Source organism: Achroia grisella, unplaced genomic scaffold, assembly GCF_030625045.1.
Source record: "Achroia grisella isolate CSIRO2021 unplaced genomic scaffold, CSIRO_AGI_Agris_v1 utg1080, whole genome shotgun sequence".
Lineage (NCBI taxonomy): Eukaryota > Metazoa > Arthropoda > Insecta > Lepidoptera > Pyralidae > Achroia > Achroia grisella.
The window spans coordinates 1,287,044-1,299,885 of NW_026712570.1; the positions used below are offsets into that span (position 1 = coordinate 1,287,044).

Genomic DNA, 12,842 nt, shown 5'->3' on the forward strand with positions numbered 1-12,842 from the left:
AATACAAACAGACACTCCAATTTTATTTATGTCTAATTTACTAGCTATTCGCCCCGTTTTCGCACGGGTGTACATGTATTATACATAAAAACCTTCCTCTTGAATCAGCCTATCTATTGCTGAAAACTGCATTATGTAAAGATTACAGAGGTATATTGTAAAAAGTTATTAGGCATTAAAACTAATATATGTTGTTAATAAATAATTATAATCATGTTGAAGATACTTATACATATTTTATTAAATATAAATATATATTTTTTTATTAATAACTTTTTGTATCTTTATTTTCTTATCCCAAATATCTATTAACTCCCCTCCGATAGTTCCCCCGTCCACTTTAAGCGGGTATGGAAATTACGACGGCCTGAGCCGAGGTTCGAACACCTAGCAGTGCCCTCACACTAAGGTCGTATCCATCAGGCGGGAGTTGGCCTTCAGTCGCTCCACGGGTTTGCAGTGACATCTACACTCGCCCCTTATCGTCCAGTGAAGCTGTAAAGGCCAGCTGCGGCTAACAGCATGAGAGTAGTGAAAAAAGCGTCTATTATTTCTACTAACTTGGCACCTTAAGAAAAATCTAATGAAAATTATTTAATATCTATGGGATTTTTACTGGATTCATCCACAGCAGAAATACCATAGATGGGGAGATTTCACGGACTTGGGTATAACCGCCAATGGTGATTTTCTTAACCTATATTTTGTCATATATGTGATGAAAATAACTTTAATTTTAAGTTTATAACACATTTAATATTCTATAATACTTAAGGCAATTAATAAACTTAATAAGATTTTTTTGCAATTATAATGTTAAACAAGCTTATGTTATAATAATAATAATATTTTTTAGTTTGCATCTAATATTGACAATGTAAATTGTTCTCTATTAGCCCATGGACGTGGTACTCTCATGTTATTCTTGAGGATCAAAACCTTAATTAACCTAATGCTGTAGTCTCTCGAGAAAATCTCGGCAGGTAGTCCATTCCACAATCTAACTGTGAGGAATGAGGCAGGAAGCTCTGAAACCGCATTATCCGAGACCACTTAAGTACCAAGGTGTGTGTATATAAACTCCACAGTAAATAATAATAATAATCCTCACAACATGAAATGAGTTTTTGTTATGGGTACCAAACAACTGATATAAATTAACACCTCCATAATATACATAGAATACACCCAGACCAATACAAACAATCGTACTCATGAATACAAATGTTTGTACCGTACGAGGAATTGATCCCGCTAACATCTAAAAGAAAAGTTATGTAATAAATAAGTTATCAATTTCAGCTCCTACAGTAGCATCGCTATCACTAAAAATTCCATCTCTCGAGAGACGAGATTTACATAAAATAATGTTTAAATATACAATAATAAATGACAATTACATTGCTCTGTAGTTTAATATGTAACAAACAAAAATATCGTTGTATCAACAAGCTGATAAAGCGAAGATATGAACTCACACAATTATATATCACTCTCGGTACAATTGCTAAAGTAATAACTCGTTTTAACAACACAAATATCAAAACATTGTAGGTATTTATATTGCAAATTAATTTAATTTGAGAAGTATGGCATTGCCGAGCAAAGGTACTTTCACTGAATAATAATACAGTCCCATACATTTTAATCTCCCAAAAGTGCGCATGCACAAATTTAACGGAGTGTGTATAATTGGTGTTCTTTATCTGTTTGTTTTGTTTCTATAAAACATTTATGTAGAATTTACTGGTTTTTCCTGCAAAGCAGTAATTACAATAACTAACTTCATGCTCTTTGTATTAATTGTATTGTATCTTTATAATACTAGATTTAAATGATATGTAATAATAATAGTGATTCTGTGGTTTATTCATACAGTTAAAATATAACAGAAGATAATTTAGATAATATTGAGTTTTTATTGGACAATAAAGACGATTTAATTTTTTTATACTGTATAAAATGATCACTGATATTTTTGAACATTAAAAAAAAATGATCAAGGGGTATGCAGGTGTACCAAATTATATTAAATTTTCTGTTCACTGTTGAACTCTATGGAACAGACCAAGGACATTTAAATTGGATTAATCAATTCGTTTAAAAAGTTATGTCTAAAAATTGCAGGTATATTCATAATTGGAGCGAAAAGAACGCCATTCTGCAGTTATGGTGGACCATTGAAAGACATTACAGCTTCACAGATGTTTGCTGCTGCTGCTAAAGATGCTATTCGATCTTCTAATATTAATGCTTCTGATATAGACAATACAATTGTGGCAAACGTTCACTTTGTAAGTATTAGCTTTATTCAATACAAGTAGGAACTACCTAAAAGTAAGGATGTTGATGCTAGCATCTAATCATCTGATTTGGTCTCTATATTAATCTCAATTAATCTTACTTAATGAATTTAATCTATTTTGTTCAAATCCGCCACTATTGGCGTGTGTGAGATCACAAATATATAGTGCGGAGACTGACCACCACTACTGGAAGCGTTCAGATCTTCTCTATTAGTACTTAAATTCCGACAGTAGAATCTATACTATACTATGCGACTATACTGCGATTGTGTCGACAGTTAACACAAGAGTTCTAATTACTTTTTATTGGCTGATGATGCCTCGTTCAGAGGACAAACAGATGTCTTAAGATGGGTGTAGATTGAATATCGGATGGAATTTGATTATAAATAGAGGTCATAACGTTTCCAGTAGTGGCGGTTATCGCATGGAATATTTGTGATCTCACATATGCTAATGGTAGCGTTTTAACAAATTAATATAAATTTATAAAATAATGAATTGGACTTCTTCAAAGTAACACCTAATTTCATCAGTCAAGTCTCCGGAACGTATGTACATGCATGAAATGAGTTTACAGAAATGTAAAAAAGTTGTCTATGGAAATTGACAGGCTTTGGCTACTCCATAAATGGCCAGACGTTGAAATTGTATATGATTTTCTAGTTGAGCCAGTGCGATGGTGGTAAAACTCCGAGATACTGTGGTATATACTCAGGTGTTCCTATCGATAGACCAGCTCTGGGCGTGAACAAAGCATGCGGATCTGGGTTGCAAACTATAGTGAATGGTGCTGTGGTAAGAATTAACTGCCCACATTTATATCTGTCATAATTAATAGTATTAATAACCCTGGACAATTCACATAGCGCCATCTAGTCTCAAGCTTAACAGAACTTGTTTTGTGGATAATAGACAACTGATTTAAATGTTTTACATATTTCTTTTTGTAATTTTTAATCTCTCGGTGGTCGAGCGTTTTAGCACACTGTTTTACTTTGCGGTTCCACTCCTCGTACGGTACAAACGTTTGTATTCATATGTATGATTGTTTGGATTATTCTGTGTATTCTGTTTGCATAAATTATTTATTTTATTTTAACCATTTATTTATTTCAGGCTACTAGGCCCATATTATAAATACCTTATAGAATAACATACATATGAAATAATATAAAATTAAGATATTGATATTGTCTGTGATCACGACACTGACGACGGCAATCTGCCATGGTAGCCCCGAGGACTACTGGTCGAAGGGTGTGGTATACCCTTCGACCAATAGTCCTCCTTCATAAAGGTGGGCAGCATGTTGGTGGGAACCCGGGCTACAAACGCCTTGAAACTCGCGTTGTGACTTGACTGCAGCCGCGTCACCATCAATGTCAGGTTACTTTTGGTACGGATATAATCGAAAACGTCCTGTTCATATAATATTATGTATTTTCAAAAAAATAATTTAAGTATTTCTAACAGTTGTAGGTACCTATGACAAAGACAAGCACAGCTGAGCTTGGGATTAGATGGCGTTGTGGGTGGATGACCTGGGTTTATTATTGTTATTACTTATAACTAAAGCGTTTACAACACATTAAATTTTCAGGAAATTATAACAGGGTTAGCAAAAACATCATTGACCGGTGGTACAGAGCATATGTCATCGTTGCCACATTTGGTAAGGAATATTCGATTCGGTTCCACCCTGGGTTCCTCGTATCAATTCGAGGACTACATCAAAAAACAGTTTCTGGATAGTTATAGCGGGGTTACACTGGAGAAGGTAGCAGAAGATTTAGCAAAGAAATATCAGATTTCAAGAGAGGAGATAGATGATTTTGCTTTACTAAGTCACTTTAAATGGAAGGCAGGTGATTGAATCCAAATATCTTTATTTATGTAGATGAGGTTTATTACAGAGTCTTATGATATATTGAATCTACCGTCAGTTTGGAAAGCTTTGAAGCTAAGAATAACTGACAAGAACAAATTTATTTTACAAAATTACCGTTTTCTTCAAATTAGGGAGAATGATCAACTAAGGAAATAATTTAATGAGTAGCCATACCAGTTCCCAAAAGCAGCACCCGTTCACGAGTATACCGCATGAGCCAGACATCATTGCTCTCAACCATATTAGAGAAACCACATACAAGCTCTGCTTGGTATTATGACGCTGTGTGAATTATCCGAGGATGTTGTCTTGGGCCACATTAAGTGTTCACCATTTATGAGTATGCTTGTTTACAATAATTGTTACATAGGAATAAATAAAAATTCAATAATTACAGCTCAGGAAGCAAATATTTTCGAGAAAGAGATAACAAATGTGACCGTTACAACAAAGAAGAAAGAGATAGTGGTAGATAAAGACGAAGTACCGAAAACGGATTTAAATGCGGAAAAATTGCGGCAATTACCAACTATTCTAGATGACGGATCATTGATCACAACTGGAAATTCATCAGTAAGTTAAAATATGGTTATTGTGTTCACTTATTTGTAATCTAAGTCTTATATCTTCTATTATATTAATTGGACATCACGATAATATCGGTTCGTTAGCCAGAGTTCCACGTCTTTACTCTGCGGCGTCTGCGCGGGGAATCATCTCCCATTTTCCGCCTCACGGACCGTGTGCGCTCGGCGCGAGATGATAGGTTAATATACTTTAGGTTATTAGTGATACGCTACAGTAGTGAGGTATCACCTCATGATTATAGTCTTTCCGACTAATGATGACAGGAGCAGTGCTGCGAGTAAACACACAGTAGGTTGGAATTTTTGTATTAGCTCTTGAATTATTCTTAGACTAACTACTGACTATATACTCGTATATTAACCACTGCGTGACTTAGGTGTCGTTCGATAAAATGACTTATCTAAGGTACTCTGGCAATGTATGTATGTGTATTATTATTATTATTATATTATATATGAAGGCAACCGCTGAAAACCAGCGTCGTGGCACCCCGTCACGACATATGCTGAGCGGAGACCTATTTGGTACTGTAATGTAAATTAAAATTTAAAAATTAATTTCAGAGTACCATATAAACAATTTTCTTTCTTTCTTTTCTTTCAATCTATTATCTTACGTGCTGAAATGGAATTACTATATCACACCTTGTATATACACTGTACATATGAGATTATGGCTACGGTACCTGGATTACTCGACGTTTTCCCTGAAGCGGGACGTTCCCTCATTCTTCGAGTATTATGCTGCACTATAATATACCTGAGAAAATTACAAAATTGTTCACTAAGATTACTGTAAATTTAAATGCAACTAAAAGTGGTTCTTCTCTCCAGCCTCCAGCAGACGGCGCTGCTGCGTTAATACTAGCTGGAGAAGAATCTGTGAATCAGCACAATCTGCTTCCTTTAGCAAGAGTTGCGGCTTGGTCTTGTGTAGGGGCCGATCCATTGGAAACTGGTCTGGCTGCTGTTCCCGCTGTGAAGAAGTTATTACAAATCTCGGGCGTCAGTGTAAATGACGTGGATATCTTTGAGGTAATATTTCTATTTTTTCTTTTAAAACCAACTATGCAATATTGGATTGCAGAGGAGGCCATAGCCCTGACGTACTAAAAGAGACTGTTTGCATCGAGTTTTTTTAATAATCTAGTTAAACAAAACGAGTACAATAACTTAAAAAAATGAGACCAATCTGAAAGTATACTCTTTCATATAAAGAAAGGTTTTCAAATCTGTTTATAATTAACAGTGTTATGAAGTAACAATCCTAAAAAAATACAGCCGAATTAAGAACCACAACCTCCTTTTTTGGAGTTGATTCAAAATGAAAGGAACTAAAGGAAAATTCAGGCGAGAGTAGAGTAGCTATCTGTTATCGTTTGGTAATGGAGTAAGGACTAGAATAGTCTAGGGGCCCCATTCCATCGCGGGGCCCTAGGCACGGGTCCAGTGCGCCCAGTGGGGAAGAGGGGCCAGCTTATTTTAAGTTTATTTGGATTTCTATTTCTCATAAATAATCGTTGTAACTTCAATAATAATAATATCAATCTTCTACCTTTAAAATCTAGGAAAGAAGGTATATATGGGTATGATACAATTTCAGATAAACGAGACCTTCGCATCACAGGTTGTGATCTGCGCCAAACAGCTAAATATAGACCTTAGTAAGGTGAATGTTAATGGTGGTGCTGTAGCAATGGGGAACCCCATAGCAGCTACAGGCGCCAGGATGGCTGTCCATATTGTTCATGAAATGAGGTAAGAAGTCATGCATCCTGAAATTTTCGAGGTAGAATTTGTTAAGACGAAAGTGCTGTATATCTATACATCTATACATATAAATAAAACTGGAGTATCTGTTTGTAATATTGAAATAACCGTTTTTTACTACATGCATGAATATAAAAGTAGCCTAAGTCACTCCTTATTACATCAGCTACCTGCCAAAAAAAGTCCCGTCAAAAATGATATTTTTCTATATGTACGGTACATATAGAAAGATATCATTTTTGACGGGACTTTTTTTGGCAGGTAGCTGATAAAATACGGAGTAACTGAGGCTACTTTTATTTTAGAAAAATAAAGTATAATCTCCACGCGGACGAAGTCGCGGGAACAACTACTCTAAATTAAATCTGAGGTGAATTATTTATTTGGTGAGGGGAATTGTTTTTCCTACCACAGCGTTGTTTAATAAACTTCTGATTTCGTGTGCTATAATGAAATCATTTTCTGAATTATTTCTTCTATTTTCACGAGAAACTACTGACTATCCTACAATCTTCTGACCCTGATGTTTGGGTACCTATAGACATCATCATATGGTCCATGTACGTAGTTAGATCATGACTTCAAGAATCCGTAAAATTTATCATAAACTTCTCTATGCAGCATAACAATTTTGAACGTTTTTTTTCAGCCGCCGGAAGTTAAAAAGAGGAATCGCCGCGTCGAGTTGCGGTGGAGGTCAAGGCGTAGCTGTTATGTTTGAAGTTTTATGATTACACTAGCTGTTCCTGCGACTTCGTCCGCGTGGAATTTAACTTTATTTTTCTAAAATAAAAGTAGCCTAAAGAACTAAAAATTATTTTGTTCGTCTTAATTTATTCTATTAGGTACTGATAGGTTCAAACTAATATATTTACATCCTGCAACATCCGTTATTTTGTCCCCATGGTGTTTTCATCATTGTAGCTCCAATCTTTAATTTCAGTTCAATCAGTTGAAAATCTTAGAAGGTTTATACAAACTTTCATCCCCTTAGGGGTGGAATAAATCAAAATTCTTTTTTAGGGGATGCCTACGTCATAGTAGCTTTATGCATGCAAAGTCTCAGCACGATCGGTTTAGAATTGACAAAGTTTCATACAAACTTTCATCCCCTTGGGGGTAGAATTAATCAAAACACTGTAAGGATCAGTAACGAAAAATGTGGCAAAAGTTTCATTTTAAGGAGATCCGTTGCGTACGCTAAATAAATGGTCAAAGTTACGCAAAAAATATGTACTCGTATGACGGAATTGATCTCCATTAATAGTTCTAAAAATCATACGTCTTTCTTTTAATATTAACTCACTATAACCTTTTTTATGGTAATCAAATTACTTCTAAAATAATGTATTATTTCTGGTGGTGTTTTTATTAAAATGGTATTAATCCTTATCCAAACATATATTAATTAGAAAGATTTCCTATTTTTTTGTTACTTCAAATTTAACGATATATTTTCTGAGCTTTTTCACTTTAAAAAGACTATGTCCTTTCTCATGGTCTATACTATCTGTATACTAAATTTCATTTAAATCGGTTCGGTAGTTTTAGCGTGAAAGTAAGACAGACAGACAGACATAGTTACTATCGCATTTATAATGGAAGGTATATAATATACAGGTTTAATAGTGGATACATATCAATGTAAAGGCGAAATATATTGTTAACATATATTTAAATTAAATGCATTACACTATAAGTTACTATGCATATTTATTTAACAATAATACGGAACTTATATCTAAAGCTCGATTATAAGATATCCATTACATAATCTACATACGATTCATTTCATTAACACCTACAATAAACATATAAGTAATATTAATTATACTCAATGCGATATAGCATGGTGCGTATGACAAAAATGCTTCCTAAAATATAAGTCAATTACCAAGATTTTTAAGTATAATCTAAATACATTCAAATGTTGGATGTCGTCACCTGTCAGAGTATAAGTTGCAATTTTTTCATTCAATCTAGTATTCCCCTGATGGTAAGTGGTAACCATCGCTTATAACATAAGTACTAGGGACATCACGTTACCATGTGACGTCCGTTATACCACTCAGATGTTGCCATTCTGGAGGACTATACCATGTGCGCTGTAGCACGGTACGTATGACAGTTCAAATAAAGTTTCACTCTTGAAAGTTGCTGCTATTTACCAATTTTAGACTTAATATTTCAGCTGGACCACATTCGTAATACATTAAATCATTAATAACTGTAGCAATTTAAATTTAACCCAGACAGAATGTTGTAGTCTACAAATAAAACGTTGTACAGGCAACTGTCACATGCTACAGCTTACATAGTGTAAGTCATGCCTCTTATCGAGTAATTTCACCTTATCTTACCCTCAACTAAAATACATATAAAGCTGGAATAAGTGAGACTGAGATAATCAGGCGGACGAGATTTTACAAAGTCAAACCTGACATTATTGTAAATATTGCAAAACTATTACAAACAATTGTATAATTTCTAGTTTGCAATACATATTTTTAAACTTCCTCGTTGAATACACAAATATATTATAGTTAATCTTACCCTTCAATCAAAATACATACAAAGCTGGAATAAGTGGGACTGAGTAACCACGCGGACGACTTTTTACAAAGTCAATCCTGACATCATTGTAAATATTGCAAAATTATTACAATTACATAATTTCTAATTTGGAATACTTATTTTTAAACTTCCTCGTTGAATACACAAATATATTATAGTTAATCTTACCCTTCAACTAAAATACATACAAAGCTGGAATAAGTGGGACTGAGTAACCACGCGGACGACTTTTTACAAAGTCAATCCTGACATCATTGTAAATATTGCAAAATTATTACAATTACATAATTTCTAATTTGGAATACTTATTTTTAAACTTCCTCGTTGAATACACAAATATATTATAGTTAATCTTACCCTTCAACTAAAATACATACAAAGCTGGAATAAGTGGGACTGAGTAACCACGCGGACGACATTTTACAAAGTCAATCCTGACATCATTGTAAATATTGCAAAATTATTACAATTACATAATTTTTAATTTGGAATACTTATTTTTAAACTTCCTCGTTGAATACACAAATATATTATAGTTAATCTTACCCTTCAACTAAAATACATACAAAGCTGGAATAAGTGGGACTGAGTAACCACGCGGACGACATTTTACAAAGTCAATCCTGACATCATTGAATATATTGCAAAATTATTACAATTACATAATTTCTAATTTGGAATATTTATTTTTAAACTTCCTCGTTTAATACACATTTTTATTATAGTTAATCTTACCCTTCAATCAAAATACACACAAAGCTGGAATAAGTGATACTGAGATAATCAGGCGGACGAGTTTTTACAAAGTCAAACCTGACATTGTAAATATTGCAAAATTATTACAAACAATTGTATAGTTTGCAATACTTATTTTTAAACTTTGTTTATTACACATTATTAATAAAGGTAAACAGGTTTTAACACGAATAATTGTATGGTAAATAAAGGTATTTTCCTCTCTCGCCGTATCGACTAGGTCGCACTAGCCGTGGTCACGAGCTAACTGGAGTAGCGCGAAAGCGAATGTCAATGTTGATAGTACAATGTAATGTGTATTGAATGTAAAAGTGTTTTATTGGCCAATAAAGTTTATTATTATTATTATAGGTGCCGGCATCCAAATTAGATCTTCCAATGAAATAATAACAATGATGACAATAATACATGTAGATTTTTTATAATAAAATGCTTCAATTTATTATTATAATACATTTGCTTTGAGGAGCTGGTGTCTGGAATAGGTATAACCTGTAATATCCTGTAATACCCTGTGTGAAATCCGACGAGAGGTAATTACCTTTATTTACCATATAATTATTCGTTTTAAAACTAGTTTAACTATTTATTGATTTCTAGTTTAGCACAGCAGAGATAGAAATAAACTAGTTCTAGTTGAATCAGTACACGTTTTTTTAGGTAGAATTCTAAGTTGTTTTTTGTTTTGTTAATTGTGAATTGTAAGCACAAATTTGTCACATAAATGTCGTAGTTGCCTATAATTAAGGTTGCGCTTAGTATAATAAATAGATTGTAATGTATTATATATAATGTAACTGTGTTGGTATCAATCTTGTTGGTGACCTATTTAAAAAAAAACTTTACTTAAATAAATTTAATCAATTAGTAATTATTTATTCCCAACTTGGTAGTAGAATATTTGAACTGAGGCAAGAACTAAAAGTACTTGTATGATGCAATGTTTTTTCCACCAAATTTTAAAAACTTTAGATAGCATTTTGAGTGAGAACTCCATATTAGATATGCTTTTGGCTGTACGGTCATGTTTTTTATGTAGTATGTTAAAACAAAAAAAAGATTTTTATGATAAGTTGCACATAATACAAATATTATAATAAACAAAAAATTACTGTAATTACTATGTGAGGGTCTCTCCTTTGGTTACCTGCAAGTAAAAATATGAGTATTTTTTTAATCAATTACATGAATATATTACAATCAGAAAGATTATTTTTTCTCTCTTTATATGAGCTTAGGATCACAATAATAAAAATCATCTTTTTCTCAAATAATAAACTATTACAATTGCTGCTTATAATAAAACTAGCAGTACTCCTGACTTTGTCTGCCTGTAATTTTATTTTATTTTTCTAAAATAAAAGCAGCCTAAGTTACTCTATATAACAACAGCTACCTGCCAAAAAAAAGTCATGTCAAAATCGGTCCAGCCATTTCAGACATTACTAACTAACTTCAGACAGACAAAACTTGTTAAAAATGTTATTGTGGTTTTTGTACTGTATTTATAATCATATGCATGTAGTAAAAAACGGTTATTTCAATATTATAAACATATACTGAAATTTTATTTATAAAGTTAAATTCCATACAGACAAAGTCGCGGGTGCAGCTAGTATATTAATATAATGATAATAGAAACTTATATATCAGTGTTAAAAGTAAATAAAGTTTTGTATGGAAGGATATCGTGATTGCCAGATTGACTGATTTAAATGTTGGTATGTCATATCAACATTTCAAGATATATAACTTATATGAAGACAATTATTGGAAAAAATATAATATGAAAACACTACAGAAGACAATGGCTGTATAGGCTGAGTCCTTTTGCCTTTCCCAGAAAAGGGCAGATCCGAACAAAAAAAATTGACAAAAAATAGATAGCTAAGTATATAAAAATTTTATTCATGTTTAAGGCACACACACAAGGCACTGTAATATTAAGAACAAAAATAAAAACAGATATACAATTACATTAGTCAAGTCAAACAAAATACAATACAGAACAAATATACAGATAAAATAAAATGCAATACAGTTAACAAAAAACGGTATGAGTAACGTAGTGTGTGTGCATAGCCTATATGCAAAAAGGCAGCACCTCAGTGTATTGTTTACTGCATACAAGTAGCAAACCACTGATATTCAGGCACTGCCCAGAGACATATGCGAGGACGCATGTAACAAGACCATAGCTTCTAATCAGCCCTATTATATTATCATAAATAGTAATAATAAAAAAAATATATAAATAAAGAATGTTATCCATGATTAATCCTAAAATTATACTTACACAGGCCTCCAGATAATCAATTTTCCTTTCTAAAGATGTGAGTTTCTCATTCAAAGTAGCTAGGCGTGATCTGCAGGACATGTCTAAAACAAAATAAAAGTCATCAATTAATTCACCAAAGTGAGTTATAATTCATTATGATTCCAATAAAAGATTTTCAAAAAGGACGATAGTGACAGTCGAACTGACTGTAAGTGGTGGTGTGTGAATCTCGTCGCCTTAGAAGTAAATAGAACCAGAAGGATCAAGTATTTCCGTGATAATTGTGATAATGTATTGGCATTAGTAGCTATACTAGTGAATTAAGGTACTCTGTAATTTCGGCTAAAGTACTTGAAATACCCAAGCAAACTGTCTTGTACAAAATCTACTTCGTTATTACTATTATAATGTTCTTTAACTTTCACTTACCAAAAGAATTGAGGAAATCAGTGATTTTCTTTATGCTTCCAGTAATAACTTCTATGTATTCCCTGTTCGCCCAATCTTGTTGGATTTGCTTTTGGATAGTCTCCCGCGGTGGCGTAGACATTTTAAAATCGGATTTTTAGGCAGTAATTTAGTTTAATTTCAGATGTATATTTAGGATTTTGTGAATATATTATTTAGAAACAAAATATATCAATCAGAATTTAATGTACTGAATGGACAACTAAACTGAA

The 12,842-nt window shown here is 32.9% G+C and overlaps 2 protein-coding genes across 2 annotated transcripts; one reads left to right on the top strand and one right to left on the bottom strand.

Annotated features, from left to right (window-relative positions):
* Positions 1-1,126: 1,126 nt before the first annotated feature.
* LOC131842327 (3-ketoacyl-CoA thiolase, mitochondrial-like) lies at positions 1,127-7,390 on the top strand. Its single transcript, XM_059190869.1, has 8 exons — positions 1,127-1,608; positions 2,128-2,294; positions 2,973-3,104; positions 3,910-4,174; positions 4,595-4,770; positions 5,619-5,819; positions 6,388-6,542; positions 7,204-7,390. Exons 1-8 carry the CDS (start codon positions 1,590-1,592, stop codon positions 7,283-7,285), a joined length of 1,197 nt encoding a protein of 398 aa, XP_059046852.1. The 5' UTR covers positions 1,127-1,589; the 3' UTR covers positions 7,286-7,390.
* A 2,077-nt stretch (positions 7,391-9,467) lies between these two features.
* On the bottom strand, positions 9,468-12,842 carry LOC131841961 (probable protein BRICK1-B). The gene is made up of 3 exons (XM_059190380.1): positions 12,592-12,842; positions 12,181-12,263; positions 9,468-11,031 (listed from the first exon to the last, which is right to left on the bottom strand). The coding sequence occupies exons 1-3, from the start codon at positions 12,710-12,712 to the stop codon at positions 11,005-11,007; spliced, it is 231 nt and encodes a 76-aa protein (XP_059046363.1). The 5' UTR covers positions 12,713-12,842; the 3' UTR covers positions 9,468-11,004.